The 19,189-nt window shown below is 40.0% G+C and overlaps 1 protein-coding gene across 2 annotated transcripts in view; it reads right to left on the bottom strand.

The window, feature by feature from the left end:
- Window positions 1–19,189, bottom strand: part of PAPSS1 (3'-phosphoadenosine 5'-phosphosulfate synthase 1) — a 112,375-nt gene that overhangs the window by 10,658 nt on the left and 82,528 nt on the right. For both annotated transcript variants that reach the window (NM_001034210.2, XM_005207593.4), the window contains 1 exon segment: window positions 8,180–8,409. In NM_001034210.2, coding sequence (NP_001029382.1) covers window positions 8,180–8,409 — 230 coding nt within the window.

Below are 19,189 nucleotides of genomic sequence, written 5' to 3'. Positions count from 1 at the left end.
AATATAAAAAATTAGAAAACTAAGGCAGTTTTAAAGCTTCCCAAGTTACAATTTATTAGATTTAGTAACTCAAAAAAAATTCCAAGAAAATGAGCCAGTCATGCAACTAATATAGAATTCATCACTGGAAATTCTTATGAGAACTGATGTAATTATTTAGCTTTTGAATGATTAAAAGAGAGACTTAAAGCAATATTACACAGACTTAACAAAACATTAAAGTTATCAAGGGCTTCCCAGCACATCATTCAACTACATACAGATGGACTCTATGGTCCTGCGTGTGATTAAATCAACTGATCATGCAAGGAAACCACAGTAACAAAACACATCCGCACAAGAAGTGTAAAAGCTCAGCTCTAGCTTTGCTTCCTTAACTCATGAAAATGCAAACTCATCTAAGTTTTAAGTAACCGGCCACCTGCAGAACAATTCTACTTCTCACCTCGTATTCTGTAAGTGACTAACTGTTACTTTCAGAACAAGGTTTCACTCATAACATTTGTACATAAACCACACAAATAAATTGCATGCTGGGTGAGAAGTGAAGGGTTGCCCTGCCCAGCATTCCACCCCTGGCACCATTCATTCTATCTATCTGTAGGAAACCAAGCCTACCCTCAGTGGGGATTCTCAATGGCAGGAGGAGCTTTCAAAAGAATTGCCAGTAGGTAATCCTCTCCAGACTAAGAAAATTAAAATCTCTGATGGTGACCCTACATGTTTTGAACCACAAAAGGATATATTTGAAGCTTTTTGGTTTTCCTTAATATTTAATTTATATTTTCACTTCAATTACCTATACAGTAACGTAGTTCAAAGTTCACTCTAATTGCTTTTTCTTTAAAAAAATTTTCCTTAACCTTCTAAGGCATCTCTTTGGTAGAAGACCCTTTAAAACTCATCACATTGCTTTTATAGCTGCACTTTTTTTCAGACAGTGAAACTGTAGTATGTGTGTATGTATGTATATAAGTATATATACATATGCATACATATACGTATTTAAATACACACAGAGACACATACAGCTATTTTAATATAAATTTATTTATTTTAATTGTTTTTAAGCCAAAACAAAACACGCCATGATTTAGAACGATTTCCAGGTATTGGCAAACCCTCATTTTGTACAAGGGTAAAAATGGTACATTTCTGGTTTATTGTAAATTCTTCTCACGGTGAGGTTCTGCAGTATACTATAACCTGGGCCACAACTCAGATCTTCAGAAAATAACGGTCTAGCAGAGCACCCAAAGCTCATGCTCTGGAACAACCCAGAGGGGTAGGGTGGGGAAGGATGTGGGAGGGGAGGTTAAGGATGAGGGAGACACATGTATACCTGTGGCCGATTCATGTTGATGTATGGCAAAAAAAAAAAAAAAATCAACATGCTGTAATTATCCTCCAATTAAAATACATAAAAAGAAAATAATGGTCTAGAGTGGGTCTTGCCTTGAATTCCACACCAGGGCCGTTGAGCACAGTCAGGAGTGCTTTCACAATTCCCCAAATCAGTTACACAATAAGCCTTTTCTGTTCACTGACTCATGGGGTTTTCCTGTGTTCTTCTAGAGTCCACTGCTCAGAAAAGTCTGCTTTCATCTAAGATTGTGCATTTTCTCCAGAATTATTTGTCATTAAACGAGAAGCCAACAAATCCCTCAAGTTCCACTGTTATCAATAGTATTTAATTTTGCAGGTAACTTATTTTATTAAATGACATCAGAATTTATGTCCCTTTCAGAAACAAAATTATTTTTTTTTTAATTTCTTTTTCCTTCTTGTCTGAACCATTACAAAACAGGCCACATTAAATGAGGACACGCGGTTAGGATCAGCATTACTCCTGAACGCAGAGTTAACAGTACAGTATCATGGAAAAAAGGATGAGTTCTCTCAGATGAAAAGTTGTAAGACTTCAGTTTCAATCAGCACCCATGAACTGAGAAAACAAAAATTTAAAGAGAGAGCTGGCCCTCCAAATCCATGGTTTCTACATCCAAGGATACAAACAACCTCTGACTGAAAACATTCAGGGGGCGAGAAGAGAATTCTAGAAAGTCCCAAAATGTAAACCTGTAAAATCAAGAGTGGGTTTTCTGAAAGGGTAAATAAAATCAATAAACCTCTGGCCAAGCTCATAAAGAGGAAAGGAGAAAGGATCCAAATAAACAAAAAATGAAAGAAGATAAATAACAACTGACACTGAAAAAACACAAAAAGTCAAAAAATAAAACTTGAATTGATCATGGGCAGGCAACAATATATATAATTTACGTAGCATTTATATTGTATTTACATAGCATTTATATTGTATTAGGTATTACAAATACTCTGCTACTGCTGCTAAGTCGCTTCAGTCGTGTCCGACTCTGTGCGACCCCATAGACGGCAGCCCACCAGGCTCCGCCGTCCCTGGGATTCTCCAGGCAAGAACACTGGAGTGGGCTGCCATTTCCTTCTCCAATGCATGAAAGTGAAAAGTGAAAGTGAAGTCGCTCAGTCGTGTCTGACTCTTCATGACCCCATGGACTGCAGCCTACCAGGCTCCTCCGTCCATGGGATTTTCCAGGCAAGAGTACTGGAGTGGGTTGCCATTGCCTTCTCCGAGGTAATTTAAAGTACACAGGAGGATGTGTGTAAGCCATATACAAATACTACACCATTTTATATAAAAGACTGGAGCATCTGAATGCTTTGGTATCTGTGCAAGGGTCCTGGAACCAATCCTCACAGCAACTAAGAGGCAACCTCTTGCTCACCCTGAAGTGTAATTAATACTAACAAAGCAAGAGTACTAAATAAGCAGGTGCAATTTGCATGAAATAAGTATTAATCAACAAAACACGAAGCTCCTACTAACGGAAAATAGCTAGGAGCTACAGATTCTGGAAAGAACTACAAACGTTGAGCTAGAAGAAAATCAGTTCATCCACTGCCACCCTTCTGGAGATAAAGAAACAAGGCCAGAGATGACACAGGAATCTCAAGTCACTCGGCAAGCATGGGCTAGCATTCGTAACTTCTGCTTCTAGAGCCTCACACGGCCACTCTAAACTTACAGGGTGTACCGCCTACAGGCTTCCCCCATTTACTGCACTTCACTTTACTGTGTCTTTCACAAATTGAAGGTCTATGGCAACCCTGCCTTGAAAAAGTCTACTGGCACCATTTTTCCAACAGTGTTTGCTCCTTTTGTGTCCACGTGGCACATTTTGATAATCCTCACAATTGTTCATACTTTTTCATTATATATATTATATATATGATAACAATGTACACATTTCTAGTACTTACTAGGTTCCAGTTAACACTGTTTGCAAATGACACATAGGAGCTGATCTAGTCCTCAACCACTCTATGAAGATACACACAGCATGATCACTACACCCCATTCTGAAGCTGAGGGAAGCAGGGCAGGAGGAGGACAGTGGTTCACCCGCGGTCACACAGCTGCAGGGGACGGTGGGGCAAGAATGTGACTCCATTCGCTTGGGCTTCAAAGTCTGTGCTCTTTTGCTATTCTGACTCTAGCATAACAAAACAGAGACATTTCTAGGGGAAACTGTTCTAGATCTAATTCTGAACAGAAAGAAACTGGTCAGTAAAGGGAAAGTAGCAAAAATCTTGGAAGGAAAAAAACATCATTTTGGCAGAACGAAGAGAGGGAGGACAGAAAAGAGCCTTGATCTGCATGTGTGGGATCCACACTGGGAACAGAATTAAAATCAAGGAAGAGAGCATAAGAGAGTAATCCCTAGACACATTCAGCAATTTTGTTTCCCAAGCTTAAAGAATCCAATCCTACAATAACAATAATTTAAAAAAATATTTAATCTATCACTGTACGACTCCCCCAAATCAGAGACTCAACCTAGCAAACTACATCATCTTTGTAGACATGATAAAAATGGGAGCTGGGGACTAACATAATTTTGAGGATTTGTATTTAATTGAATAATACTATGTCTAATGGAAGCTAGATTGTACATCATAAGGTTTCTAGTGAATTCTGTCCTCTATGAAGTCTAGTTTAATAATTCTATTATAATGACTTGAATAATAACCTTGAAAGTCATGTTATCTAAAAATTTAATTAGCATATAGCGAGGATGACAGAATCAGCAATTAAAAGACCTGAAAAGTCTTTAGATGAAATTAAACAAGATGTTAAAATAAAAATAAATTTAAAAATTTCTAATTGGGATCTAAATAAATAATAAGAAAAATAGAGGGCTAGAGAAATGGTGTTTAGTTGAGAAGAAGACTTAATTAATGCAACCTTTAATGCAACCTTTGCTGAAGTTGTTCAGTTTCTCTATTGATATAACTAATGTCTTGTCTAAAGGATATCTAAGGTCTATTCCATCTCAAAATTCTATGAAATATTTAATGTTTATTATTTTTCTTAAAGTCCTGTATTTTGCAATTGGTTCTTCCTTTTTGGATTACCTATTTCTTAAAATCGGAGAAGGAAATGGCAACCCACTCCAGTATTCTTGCCTGGAGAATCCCATGGACAGAAGAGCCTGGACAGCTACAGTCCACGGGGTCACAAAGAGTTGGACACAACTGAGCAACTAACATACACACACACACACACACATTTTCATTATTATTATTGTATCGGTGATCTGTGATCTTGGAGGTTACTGTAATTGTTTTAGAGCCCCATGAACCATGCCCATATAATGATGGTGAACTTACTAAATGTATGTGCTCTGACTGCTCCACTAACTAGCAGTTCCCCCATCTCTCTCCCTCTCCTCAGGCCTCGCTATTCCCTGAGACACAACAATATTGAAACCAGGTCAATTAATAATCTACAATGCCCTCTAAGTTTTCGAGTCAAAAGTGCATGTCTCACTTTAAATCAAAAGCTAGAAATGATTATGCTTATTAGTGAGGAAGGCATGTTGAAAATTGAGATGGGCTAGGCCTCTCATGCTAAGCAGCCAAGTTGTGAATGCAAAGAAAAAGTTATTGCAGCAAATTAAAAGTGTTACTCCATGAACACATGAAGGACAAGCAAGCCAAACAAGCCTTATTGCTCATATGGAGAAAGTATTAGTGGTCTGGATAGATGATCAAACCACCTATAATAATCCTTTCAGCCAAAGCCTAATTCAGAGCAAGGCCCCAACTCTCTTCAATTCTGTGAAGACTGAGAGAGGTGAGGAAGTTTAAAAAGAAAAGTCTGAAGCCTGCAGAGGTTGGTTCATAAGGTTTAAGGAAAGAAGCCATCTCCATAACATAAAAGTACAAGGTGAAGAAGCAAGTGCTGATATAGAAGCTGCAGCAAGTTATCCAGAAGATCTAGCTGAGATCATTAATGAAGGTGGCTACACTAAACAATGGACTTCCCTGGTGGCTTAGATGGCAAAGAATCTGCCTGCAACACAGGAGACCTGGGTTCAGTCCGTGGAGAGCCCCTGAAGAAGGGAATGGCAAGCACACTGCAGTATTCTTGCCTGCAGAATTCCACAGAGGAGCCTGCTGTGCTACAGTCCACGGAGTCACAAAGAGTCAGACGCAACTGAGCAACTAACACTTTCACACTAAACAACAGATTTTCCATGTAGGTGAAATAGCCTTCTATTGGAAGACGATGCCATCTAGATGATGTCATTCATAGCTAGAGAGGAGAAGTCAATGTCTAGCTTCAAAGCGTCAAAGGACAGGCTGACTCTTGTTAGAGGTTACTGCAGCTGATGACTTTATGTTGAAGCCAATGTTCATTGACCATTCCAAAAATCCTAGTGTCTTTAAGAACAATGCTAAATCTACTCTGCCTCTGCTGTATAAATGGGACAACAAAGTCTGAACAACAGCACATCTGTTTACAACATGGTTTTACAGAGTATCTTAAGCCCAATGTTAAGAATTTTTGCTCAGAAAAAAAGATTCTTTTCAAAATACTGACACTGCTCATTGACAATGCGCCTGGTCACCCAAGAGCTCTGATGGAGGTGTGCAATGAGATTAATGTTACTTTCACGCCGGCCAACGTTGTGGATAAAGGACTAATTTCCACTTTCAAGTCTTCTTATTTAAGAAATACATTTTATAAAGCTGTAGTTGCCACAGACACTGATTCCTCTGATGGATCTGGGCAAAGTCAATTGAAAACCTTCTAAAAAAGGATTCACCATTCTAGATGCCGTTAAGAATATCTGGGATTCCTGGGGAGAGGTCAAAATAACAGCATTCACAGGAGTTTGGAAGAAGCTAATTCCAAACGTCATGGGTGACCTGAGGGGTTTGAAGCTTCAGTGGAGGAAAGAATTGCAGATGTGGTAGAAACAGTAAGAGAACTAGAATTAGAAGTGGAGTCTGAAGATGTGACTGAATTGCTGCAATCTCACAATAAAACTTAAATGGCTAAAGACTTGCTTCTAATAAGCAAAGAAAGTGGTTACTTGAGATGGAATCTACTCCTGGTAAGATGCTGTAGATTTTTAAATGACAACAAAGAATTTAGAATATTACATAAACTTTAGCTGATAAAACAGCAGCAGGGTTTGCGAGGACTGAGTCCAATTTTGAAAGAAGCTCTATTAAACAGGATTGTATGTTACAGAGAGCTCATTAGTGAAACAGTTGATGGATGTGGCAAACTTCACTGTTGTCTTATTTTAAGATACTACCACAGCCCAAACTTCAGCAACCACCACCCTAATCAGTCAGCAGCCATCAACATGTAGGCAAGACCCTCCACCGGTGAAAACATCACAACTCACTGAAGGCTCAGAGGATGGTTAACATTTTTAAGCAATAAAGTTTTTTAAATTAAGGTATGTAAATTGCTTTTTTAGAAATACTGTTACTGTGTGCTTAATATACTATACTATATGTAGACATAACTTTTATTTGTACTAGGAAACAAAAAAATTTTATGTGACTTGCTTTATTGGGATTACTCACTTTAATTTCAGTGGTTTGGAACTGAACCCACAGTATCTCGAGGTATGGATATTACCTATAGATCAGATCAGATCAGATCAGTCGCTCAGTCGTGTCCAACTCTTTGCGACCCCATGAATTGCAGCACACCAGGCCTCCCTGTCTATCACCAACTCCCGGAGTTCACTCAGACTCACATCCATCGAGTTGGTGATGCCATCCAGCCATCTCATCCTCTGTTGTCCCCTTCTCCTCCTGCCCCCAATCCTTCCCAGCATCAGAGTCTTTTCCAATGAGTCAACTCTTTGCATGAGGTGGCCAAAGTACTGGAGTTTCAACTTTAGCCTCATTCCTTCCAAAGAAATCCCAGGGCTGATCTCCTTCAGAATGGACTGGTTGGATCTCCTTGCAGTCCAAGGGACTCTCAAGAGTCTTCTCCAACACCACAGTTCAAAAGCGTCTATTTTTCGGCACTCAGCCTTCTTCACAGTCCAACTCTCACATCCATACATGACCACAGGAAAAACCATAGCCTTGACTAGACGAACCTTTGTGGGCAAAGTAATGTCTCTGTTTTTGAATATGCTATCTAGGTTGGTCATAATAAAATGTTGCCAGTCAACAGAAGATAGATACATGCTCAATATTACCAATAATTTGCATGAAAAGGTTGTTCATTTTTTGCTCCTTCTAAGATCTTTGAAGAATGAAGTTGCACTCTCAGTGGTCAGCATACCCAGTGAGCTGCCATTCACTGGATCTGTGACAGTACAAGATTATTTGAACTTTGTATGCCTCAGCTTACTACCAATCTACAAAATGGGGATAACTGTACCTACTTCACAGGATTAGTATAGGGCATTAATTACAAGTATTAACTTAATACCTATAATGCAATTAGGAGAGTGCCTGTCACACAATGACTGCACAAATATTAGTCAAACTCTCTTATTACTTGGATCCCTTGCACTTACTAGCAAAATCATCGCTGAGTACTTGGACTACTTCTATAAGACAGACAGAAATGTCATCACTGCCTTAACACTTCCCAAGAAAATTCCTAAGATCATGAACCATGAAACTAGACTCAATTTTTATTTCTACTTCTAAAGTATTGAGAAATTAGTTTCTTTGGTTTGCCCGTCTCTGAAACTGGTACAACAAAGCCTGCCACTGGTCAGCTGTTGTAAAGATAAGGCAGTACATTAAAACCCTAGGAGCAGCTTAGAACACAAGGTGTTTCACAGATTTATGTAGAGAATGTAAAACTTACTGCTCAGAGTCATAGTAGTCCATCCGCTTCTTTTTCTTGTTATAAGCGGCAACTCGAAAGGGAACGATCTCCAAGGTGATCAGGCCCGGGGCCATGGTCAGCACTTTGGCGCCATGAGTCGGCTCATAAAGATCCTTCCCTGTTTCTGGATGGGGCATGCCAGCAGGGTCTCGGCCAACAATGTAGAAGTTGGCTCCCGCAACCATCCGTGCTCTGCAATGCCACTGGACCTAGAACAGAAATGGTCACATTAGACAACCACGATTTCATGACCAGCACTTAGAAGTAGTAAGTGGATAATAAATGTATATACTTCCTATATAATCAGTATCTATTAGCAGGAAATCTCAACAAATTAAAATCATCTCGGGAAGCCAGGAAAAAAAAAAAAAAAAACACCTGGCAAGCCCTCCCCTTCCAAAAAAATCTACAAGTATATATGTATATGGATCTGGGAAGCATAAGACAAGGTGTTGGCTGTGACTTAACAGCCAGCTGCTTTCAAAGGTAGCTCTGTAGCCTATACCGTCACATTGACTCACTGTGTAAAAACAAAAATTACTTGGTCTAACACCTAGAACTATAGAAATGTAGAAGTTAAAGTAACTGGAAGAGAGCATCATTCTCATTAAAACAGGAAGGAAGTGAATCCTCAAAGGTTAAGTGACTCGGCCAACAGAGCGTAGGACAAACCCAGGTCCACACACTTGGTCTTCGTTCCCTGTCAGTGTACGGCTCCATTATTTAGTGATTTACAAAACCATCTCAGTTCTATGTGAACAGTGACATAAATGATGGCCACTGCATATCATTTCATCTCTCTTGATAGCCTCTCTTCTACCAAGTACTTTATTTTTATATCAACATAGTTCAGAAAGTCCAGGAGTGTGAAGGCAACCCCATACCCTATATTTGAATAGGCCACCCTGAGGATTTTCAACTTTTCTAGTTGTTTCTACTGATATTTACCTCTATATTTCTAAACAGTACATGTATACAGTTGTAACCTGACTGTTAATTTTAGATATTATATACTGTCATCCCTCCATATCTGTGGATGCTCAAGTCCCATAGTCAGCCCACCGTATTCAAGGTTCTACATCCATGGATTCAATCAAGCACAAATCATGCAGTACTGTACATATTTACTGGATAAAAACCTGCATAAAAGTGGACCTGCATAGTTCAAATTGGTCATGTTCAAAATTGTAATATAGGCATAATTTCCACATGATTATTTACTACTATAAAAGAAGATATTTGGCTCTTACTCCACTGTCTTCATTCCCTATCCCATTTATTCAATAAACACTGTGGTATCAATACTTTGGTGAAGTAACCATTTATCTGTAAAATGGGGATTACAATTGTATTTACTGGATATAATTTTTAATAAAATTAACATATGAAAAAACTGAGGACTTAGAATAGTACCTGGAGCAGAGTAAGTACACAATAAATGTTGGCTGTTATCATCTTTATTTTACTCCTCTCCTTGTACAACTGTTTTTCCTAGAGTTAATAATTGCCTTAATTCGTTTTCTGCTTGCTTAGTTTTCCATAGACCTTTGTTTCTATATACCTTGTACTGTCTTTCTTCCTAAACACACAGTTTAATACAATTCTCAGTCTCCCCACCACTGAGTTCTGACCAAAGAAATGAAAGCCAAAGTGATGTGTGCCACTTGCAGATGTGGATCATTACAAAGCCTCTTGAGCACTAGCCTAGTTTGCTTTCCTCATGAGCCAGCTGAAGAGAAAGGACCTAAGGCCCTGTAACTACCTCTTTTTCCACTACAGTGTTACTTCTGCTTGCAGTGAGCTGCAGTAGTTCTGTATGCACCAGATGGCAAAGCATGAAGCCACACGACCTTTGTTCTCCACATACACCACCCCTTCCTCCATTCACCCCAGATTCAGCTCTTCATGAAATATCTGCTCATTTCCCTCTGCCCCTTCGCAGCAGACACACAGAAGAATTCCACTTGTTCAGACTCAATTTGTATCAAGGGGTCAGTCAGCATCAAATCATCAATTAAGTACTCTGCAACTCCACTTAAATGTAAAATCTTTTCTGCCTCATGAAAAATAGCTACTGCTTACAGAGTTAAATTAAAAGGGCAGTCTAAGTTTTCTGAACTTAGGTGAACTTACTTTGCTAATTATATATTTACGTCTGGATGCTTAAATCATTCAAGTGCCAACTGGTCAATAAGCCAGGAATATATTTCAAAAGCATATTGGTGACATGGGCCAGTTATAAGTCTGCCTTATAAAACTGTCAGAAAATGTAATTGCTTCTCTGACTTCTTTTAGAAGGTATATGAGTAAATTACATGTAAACACAACAAACATGGAGTCAGCTTTCCCCTGCAGGCAACCTAAATGGTTTCAATGTATATTTTAATGAATGGTTCCCTTATGAGAAAACTTTATGATTTTTAACAGCCATGAGTAAGCAAATCAAATGTCATTCTTCCAAGAAAGCCTAGTGTGAGTCAACTTATAACCTACTGAACAGGTAATATGTTTTAATGAAGTGAATGCAAGTCAGCCATGGCCACTGGTATCTGGTTAGGAACGTAGGCTTTCAAGTCAGGCTGTCCTAGATTTGAATCCTAGCTTTGCCCCTCACTGATAGAAGGATCTTAAGCAACTTCTTTACACAAGCCTCAGTTTCCTAATTTATAAAAATGAGAATGATAACACGTAATGCATAAGATTGTTGGAAGTTTTGAAAGTACTCAGGATACTACCTGGCCTTCAATAAAGGAAAGTGGTTATTACTGCCACTATTACTATTACTCTGTGAAGTATTTCCTGACCATCACAGTTGAATTAATTGCTTCCTGACCAGAATTTCTAAAGAAAACTCCTTTCCTCTCTGAAGAAGATGACATGCTGCCCAGAAGATGGTTGTTAAAACCCAGAAAGAACTGTCTGTCTATCCGGCAGACTGAGGTCAGGATGTATTCCTTATCTTTTTATGCCATTGGCTAGCATAATTATCAGGAAACTGAATCCATACTGAAGGACTACATGATGATGCCTAAAAGTTTTCTATGAACCCCTATAAGAATCTGTAAATGGCCAACCTAACAACAAAGGACTTATTTTCTGCTTTACTTTCATCTGTGTAGCAAAGAACAAACAGCTTTGTCATTTTTTTCTGATTATAAGAGTAATTTAATTCACATGTGGCAAACACTGCTCGTTGCCTCCACAACAACTGATTTCTCTCTGAGCTCCCTATTCCTTAGTGACAGAAACCTCCCCCTAAAGGATGAAAATGCTACGTCCTTGCTTTCCCAGCAATATAGCATGGGTGCCTGCGCAAATAACAATCTCTTGGGAAGCTGTCTAGAGGATTCCTGAAAAACTTTTTTTCCCCATTAATAAAACTCTCAACTTTCACTTACCTGAAATGTCTTCCCTTCACCTTTATTTTTGCTTGACTATAGAATTCTAGATTACTAGACATGTTTCTACTTTTTTTCTCTCTTGAAAATGCTACTCCATTGCTTCTAGCTCATAATGCGCTTGAGAAGCCAGCCATCACTCTCATTACTCCCCTACTGTTCCCTCTTCCTCTCCCCATCTCTCTGCTTTTAAGGTTCCTCTCTATCATAAATTTTCAGCAGGTTGGCTACTATGTACCTAACTGTGGTTTTCTCTGGGTTTATCCTTTCTTATATTTACTGGGCTTCTTGAATTTGTAGGCTGATGTTTTCCACCAATTGCAGAAAACTTACAACCACTTTTTTTTTTTCCAAAAAGTTTTTGTGCCACATTCTCTCTCTCTCTTTCAGAACTTCATTCATACATATGTTAGATGGCTTGAGATTGTCCACAAGTTACTGAGGCTCTGCTTGTTTTCTCCCATTTATTTTCCTTTTTCAAAAAATTCCTACAGAGTTTTAAAAAACTCACTGACCTTTTTCTTCTGCCAACTCTAGTCAGCTTTTAAGTTTATCCAATAAACATTTCTGTTTCAGATACTATACTTTTTTAGCCCTTAGTTTTCCACTTGATTTTTTTCAGCTTCCACTTTTCTGAGATTCCCCATCCAAAGACAATATTTTTGTTTAAGAAGCTTCAATGGTCTTATTTGTTAATTCCAACATCAGCATCATCTAAAGGTACGCTTCTAGTGAAAGTTTTTATTCTGGATTATAAATCACAGTTCCTTGCTTATTTCCAATAATTTGTTGTATGCTGGACTTGTGAATGATTTGTGTTAAGGACCCTGAATAATGCTGTTCTCGTTTAGAATGTTAAGAGCCTGATTCCAGCAGGCAGGTAATTTACTGGCACGTCTTCTTATCTTTTTGAGGCTCAATTTTAAGCTCTATTGGGCAGGTTCAGTCCAGTTTTTTGGACCAATTACCAACCTACTGCCTTTCAACTCCAAATTCACCCTTAGTATTTGCTGAGAAAATGGATTGAAAACTAGGCATTTCTCCTTCACAGTGGGCACAATGTTAAATCAGCAAAGGGCATTAGAGGGACACTGCAGGAGGAAGGATGTGTAGCGGTACCTGAATATGGGGCCATTTGGTGGCACAGGGGTCCAGCAGCAAACCCAAAGTGCACACTCCTTCGACAACCTCAAAGCCCTAGCCTGAGTCCAGTGATCACCTCGCTACAGTCCTCCTAATGCAAACACCAGTGCACTCCAAGCCTCCCACTAGCAGCTTCCTGACTCCCTCTGCTTACTCACGTATCCCGCTGTGCTAGACTGTGCCTCAGAGAGTTGCTTCCTGCATTAATTGCTACATGGGTATCTCACAGTGTGCACCAATCTGGCAGCAAGCCAGCTCCCAATGAATGCTGTGACCCCCACTGAGCTCACCAGTCTTTAGCCTCAGCTAGCCTGTGAACCTGGAGAAGGCAATGGCACCCCACTCCTGTACTCTTGCCTGGAAAGTCCCATGGATGGAGGAGCCTGGTCGGCTGCAGTCCATGGGGTCGCTAAGAGTCGGACACGACTAAGTGACTTCACTTTCACTTTTCACTTTCATGCATTGGAGAAGGAAATGGCAACCCACTCCAGTGTTCTTGCCTGGAGAATCCCAGGGGCAGCAGAGCCTGGTGGGCTGCTGTCTATGGAGTCGCACAGAGTCGGACACACTGAAGCAACTTAGCAGCAGCAGCAGCAGCCTGTGAACCAGAAAGAGGGTTGTTTCCTGTTATCTGGCATCTGGCACACTGTTATGAACCAGTGTGGTCCAGAGAGTCCACTCAATTTCACCATCCAGTGGGAAGAAACCATACCTTTTCCAATGAGATCTGAAGCCCAGCCTTGGGGAGAGGATCCCTTTTCCAATTCTACCCTTCCTTTGGTAATCTCCCTCAGCCCTAGGGTACCCTTCAGAGTTCACTCTGCATTTTTTAGTTACTTCTCTATTAAAGTTCAGAGAAGGCAATGGCACCCCACTCCAGTGTTCTTGCCTGGAGAACCCCAGGGACGGCGGAACCTGGTGGGCTGCCGTCTATGGGGTCGCACAGAGACAGACACGACTGAAATGACTTAGCAGCAGCAGCTATTAAAGTTTAACAATTCTTTAAACTTCCCCTGTCCAATTCTGTGTGATTTCCCACTTACTGACTGTAAACAAATTGATAACACGCTTTCTGGACAATGTGGCCTATTTTCCAAAAGCATTTGTTTCTGGTGTCTTAGTTGCATATCTAAGATGTTAACAAGATTTCTCCACTTTAGCTAGGCTGCAATGTCATCTTTCAACAATGAATAACCTCTAGTACCTTCCATCCACTCTCAAACTTATTGTAGCTACTCTCTACCAGGCCTCAGAGTCTTGCCCTGCACAAAAGCAGGCCAAGGAACCCTGGGGAACACCCTCACATCTTCTCTTGTCCTGAAAGTGAAAGCATTAGTCACTCAGTTGTGTCCGACCCTTTGTGACCCCATGGACTGTAGCCCACCAGGCTCCTCTATGGAATCCCCATGGAATTCTCCAGGAAAAAATACTGGAGTGGGCAGCCATTTCCTTCCCCGGGGATCTTCCTGACCCAGAGATTGAACCCAGGTCTCCCGCATGCAGGCATATTCGTTACTAACTGAGCCACCAGGGAAGCCCTGCCTTAGTTCTGTGCTGCAAGTCTCGTTGCTTCAGCAGCCCTGAAACCCAATCTCTGCCTTCTTAGCTCAACAGCTATATTTATGCAATGGAATACTACTCAGCCACAAGAAAGAATGAAATCCTGACATTTACAACAACATGAATGTATCCAGAGATTATCATACTAACTGAAGTGAATCGGAGAAAGACATTTAAAAGATATCACCTATTGTGGAATCTTTGGCTGCATCCCTTCATTCTTTCTGGAGTTATTTCTCCACTGATCTCTAGTAACTTCCTGATGTTCAAGCTGGTCTTACAAAAGGCAGAGGAACCAGAGATCAAATTGCCAACACCCACTGGATCATGGAAAAAGCAAGAGAGTTCCAGAAAAGCATCTATTTCTGCTTTATTGACTAGTCCAAAGCCTTTGACTATGTGCATCACAATACACTGTGGAAAATTCTGAAAGAGATGGGAATACCAGAACACCTGACCTGCCTCTTGAGAAACCTGTATGCAGGTCAGGAAGCAACTGTTAGAACTGGACATGGAACAACAGACTGGTTCCAAATAGGAAAAGGAGTTCGTCAAGTCTGTATATTGTCACCCTGTTTATTTAACTTCTATGCAGAGTACATCATGAGAAACGCTGGACTGGAAGAAACACAAGCTGGAATCAAGATTGCCGGGAGAAATATCAATAACCTCAGATATGCAGATGACACTACTCTTAAGGCAGAAAGTGAACAGGAACTCAAAAGCCTCTCGATGAAAGTGAAAGTGGAGAGTGAAAAAGTTGGCTTAAAGCTCAACATTCAGAAAACGAAGATTATGGCATCCGGTCCCACCACTTCGTGGGAAATAGATGGGGAAACAGTGGAAACAGTGGCAGACTTTATTTTTGGGGGCTCCAAAATCCCTGCAGATGGTGACTGCAGCCATGAAATTAAAAGACGCTTACTCCTTGGAAGGAAAGTTATGACCAACCTAGATAGCATATTCAAAAGCAGAGACATTACTTTGCCAACAAAGGTTCGTCTAGTCAAGGCTATGGGTTTTCCTGTGGTCATGTATGGATGTGCGAGTTGGACTGTGAAGAAGGCTGAGCGCCGAAGAATTGATGCTTTTGAACTGTGGTGTTGGAGAAGACTCTTGAGAGTCCCTTGGACTGCAAGGAGATCCAACCAGTCCATTCTGAAGGAGATCAGCCCTGGGATTTCTTTGGAAGGAATGATGCTAAAGCTGAAACTCCAGTACTTTGGCCACCTCATGCGAAGAGTTGACTCATTGGGAAAGACTCTGATGCTGGGAGGGATTGGGGGCAGGAGGAGAAGGGGACGACAGAGGATGAGATGGCTGGATGGCATCACTGACTCGATGGACGTGAGTCTGAGTGAACTCTGGGAGTTGGTGACGGACAGGGAGGCCTGGCGTGCTGCGATTCATGGGGACGCAAAGAGTCAGACACGACTGAGCGACTGATCTGATCTGATCTGATCTGATCTGATTGTGGAATCTTAAAATACTGGTACAAATGAACTTACTTACCAAATAGAAACAGACTCACAGACATAGAAAACAAAGTTATAGTTACCAAAGGGGAAAGGGGAGGGGAATAAATTAGGACTATGGGATTAACAGACAGACATGACTATATATAAAATAAATAAGAATGTTCTGTATAGCAGTATATTCTGTATTGTTACTATATTCATTATCTGGTAATAAACCTATAATGGAAGAGAATCTGAAACTAACACAACATTGTAAATCAAATCAAATCAAAAGGATGGGAGAATAATAACAATTCACAGCCAGCAATTGTCATTGAAAAAAATCGGTATTTGTTTCAGAAATCCCTCCCCAAGTACATTTTTGCAGCTAATGTTTTTTTGACTCCACATAACTTACTTCAACAATGTAAGCGATACAAGTAAGAATTAAGTTTTGCTACCCAATAGTGCTAAAAGGGGAGTATTCACAATTCAAATTATAATCAGTTCTCAAATAATATTGATCTATGCAAATCCTGTTATGGTTCTCCCTGCCATCCATCACAGATTAAGATATTGTGCAACTAACAAACCAAAAATCAGTGACATATAGGAACCAAAATTACTTATCTCCATACACAGAATATTTACAATGTAAACACTTTAGAATTAGAATAGTTCTTGAATCATTGCAATATGATGTTTAATCCATGCCCCTTTTTATAAACATAAAAGTCTCATTTGCTCCCTGACTCCATTAGAAAATAGTTACCTATCATCTACCAAAATCAGATTATATTCTTTGTAGCCAAAGATGGAAAAGCTCTATGCAGTCAGCAAAAATAAGACCAGGAGCTGACTGTGGCTCAGATCATGAACTCCTTAATCCCAAATTCAGACTGAAATTGAAGAAAGTAGGGAAAACCACTTGACCACTGAGGTATGGCCTAAATCAAATCCTATACAATTATACAGTGGAAGAGAGAAATAGATTCAAGGGATTAGAACTGATAGAGTGCCTGAAGAACTACAGATGGAAGTTCATGACATTGTATAGGAGACAGGGATCAAGACCATCCCCAAGAAAAAGAAATGCAAAAAAAGCAAAATGGTTGTCTGAGGAGGCCTTACAAATAGCTGTGAAAAGAACAGAAGCGAAAAGTAAAGGAGAAAAAGAAAGATATACCCATTTGAATGCAGAGTTCCAAAGAATAACAAGGAGAGATAAGAAAGCCTTCCTCAGTGATCAGTGCAAAGAAATAGAGGAAAAAATAGAATGGGAAAGACTAGAGCTCTCTTCGAGAAAATTAGAGATACCAAGGGAACATGTCACGCAAAGATGGGCTCAATAAAGGACAGAAATGGTATGGACCTAACAGAAGTAGAAGATATTAAGAAGAGGTGGCACGAATACAAAGAAGAACTGTACAAAAAAAGATCTTCATGACCCAGATACCTACAATGGTGTGATCACTCACCTAGAGCCAGACATCCTGGAATGTGAAGTCAAGTGGGCCTTAGGAACCATCATGACCAACAAAGCTAATGGAGCTGATGGAATTCCAGTTGAGCTATTTCAAATCCTGAAAGATGATGCTGTGAAAGTGCTGCACTCAATATGCCAGCAAATTTGAAAACTCAGCAGTGGCCACAGGACTGGAAAAGGTCAGTTTTCATTCCAATACCAAAAAAAGGCAATGCCAAAGAATGCTCAAACTACTGCACAATCGCACTCATCTCACACACTAGTAAAGTAATGCTCAAAATTCTCCAAGCCAGGCTTCAGCAATACGTGAACCGTGAACTTCCAGGTGTTCAAGCTGGTTTTAGAAAAGGCAGAGGAACCAGAGATCAAATGGCCAACATCCGTTGGATCACCATTAAAGCAAGAGAGTTCCAGAAAAACATCTATTTCTGCTTTATTGACTATTCCAAAGCCTGACTGTGTGGATCACAACAACCCATGGAAAATTCTTCAAGAGATGGGAATACCAGACCACCTGACCTGTCTCTTGAGAAATCTGTATGCAGGTCAGGAAGCAACAGTTAGAACTGGACATGGAACAAGAGACTGATTCCAAATAGGGAAAGGAGTACATCAAGGCTATAAATTGTCACTCTACTTATTTAAGTTATATGCAGAATACATCATAAGAAACCCTGGGCTGGAGGAAGCACAAGCTGGAATCAAGATTGCTGGGAGAAATATCAATAATCTCAGATATGCAGATGACACCACCCTTATGGTAGAAAAAGAAGAACTAAAGAGCCTCTTGATGAAAGTGAAAGAGGAGAGTGAAAAAGTTGGCTTAAAGCTCATCATTCAGAAAACTAAGATCATGGCATCTGGTCCCATCACTTCATGGCAGATAGATGGGGAAACAGTGGAAACAGTGACAGACTTTATTTTAGGGGGCTCCAAAATCACTGCAGATGGTGACTGCAGCCATGAAATTAAAAGATGCTTGCTCCTTGGAAGAAAAGTTATGACCAACCAAGTCAGCATATTAAAAAGCAGAGACATTACTTTGCCAACAAAGGTCCGCCTAGTCAAGGCTATGGTTTTTCCAGTAGTCATGTGTGGATGTGAGAGTTGGACTATAAAGAAAGCTGAGTGCTGAAGAATTGATGTTTTCGAACTGCGGTGTTGAAGAAGACTCTTGAGAGTCTCTTGGACTGCAAGGAGATCCAACCAGTCCATCCTAAAGGAAATCAGTCTTGAATATTCATTGGAGGGACTGATGATGAAGCTGAAACTGCAATACTTTGGCCACCTGATGTGAAGAACCGACTCCTTTGAAAAGACCCTAATGCTGGGAAAGATTGAGGGCAGGAGGAGAAGGGGACGACAGAGGATGAGATGGCTGGATGGCATCACCGACTCAATGGATATAAGTTTGAGTGAACTCCGGGAGTTGGTGATGGACAGGGAGGCCTGGCGTGTTGTGGTCCATGGTGTTGCAAAGAGTTGGACCCGACTGAGCGACTGAACTGTACTATACTGTATCCTCCGCTCTTTAAGCTACCAAAGATTTTGGTAAATTTAATTTTCAGTGGCTTCTGAGAGAAAAAAAAAATTATTTTTCAAATTTAAAATTATATTACATCATAATGTTATAAATCTGGACTATACCACATAACATATAACACCACTAGTCCTATACCTTCTTCCTACCCAACGGTGGAGAAATTCCACTGTCCTAGAAACCTGGCAGATTAAGCATATAATATTTTCAATTTTGTTTAATTAAAAACACTGAAGATAACAAACAGAACATTTATTTAAGTCCCTACTTAAATCACCTATTTCTTTATACATTTCACATCAAGATTTTCTTTAACTATAATGAAGTCTATTAAAGTAACCACATCATAAAGCCAAATTCATATATTCAACTGATTTGTGAAAGAACTTCAGACACTGAAGCTGT

The sequence above is a fragment of the Bos taurus genome, chromosome 6 (genome assembly GCF_002263795.3).
Source record: "Bos taurus isolate L1 Dominette 01449 registration number 42190680 breed Hereford chromosome 6, ARS-UCD2.0, whole genome shotgun sequence".
NCBI classification, from domain to species: Eukaryota; Metazoa; Chordata; class Mammalia; order Artiodactyla; family Bovidae; genus Bos; species Bos taurus.
The sequence above is the reverse complement of the archived record's forward strand: the minus strand, read 5'-3'. Positions and strand labels throughout refer to the sequence as shown.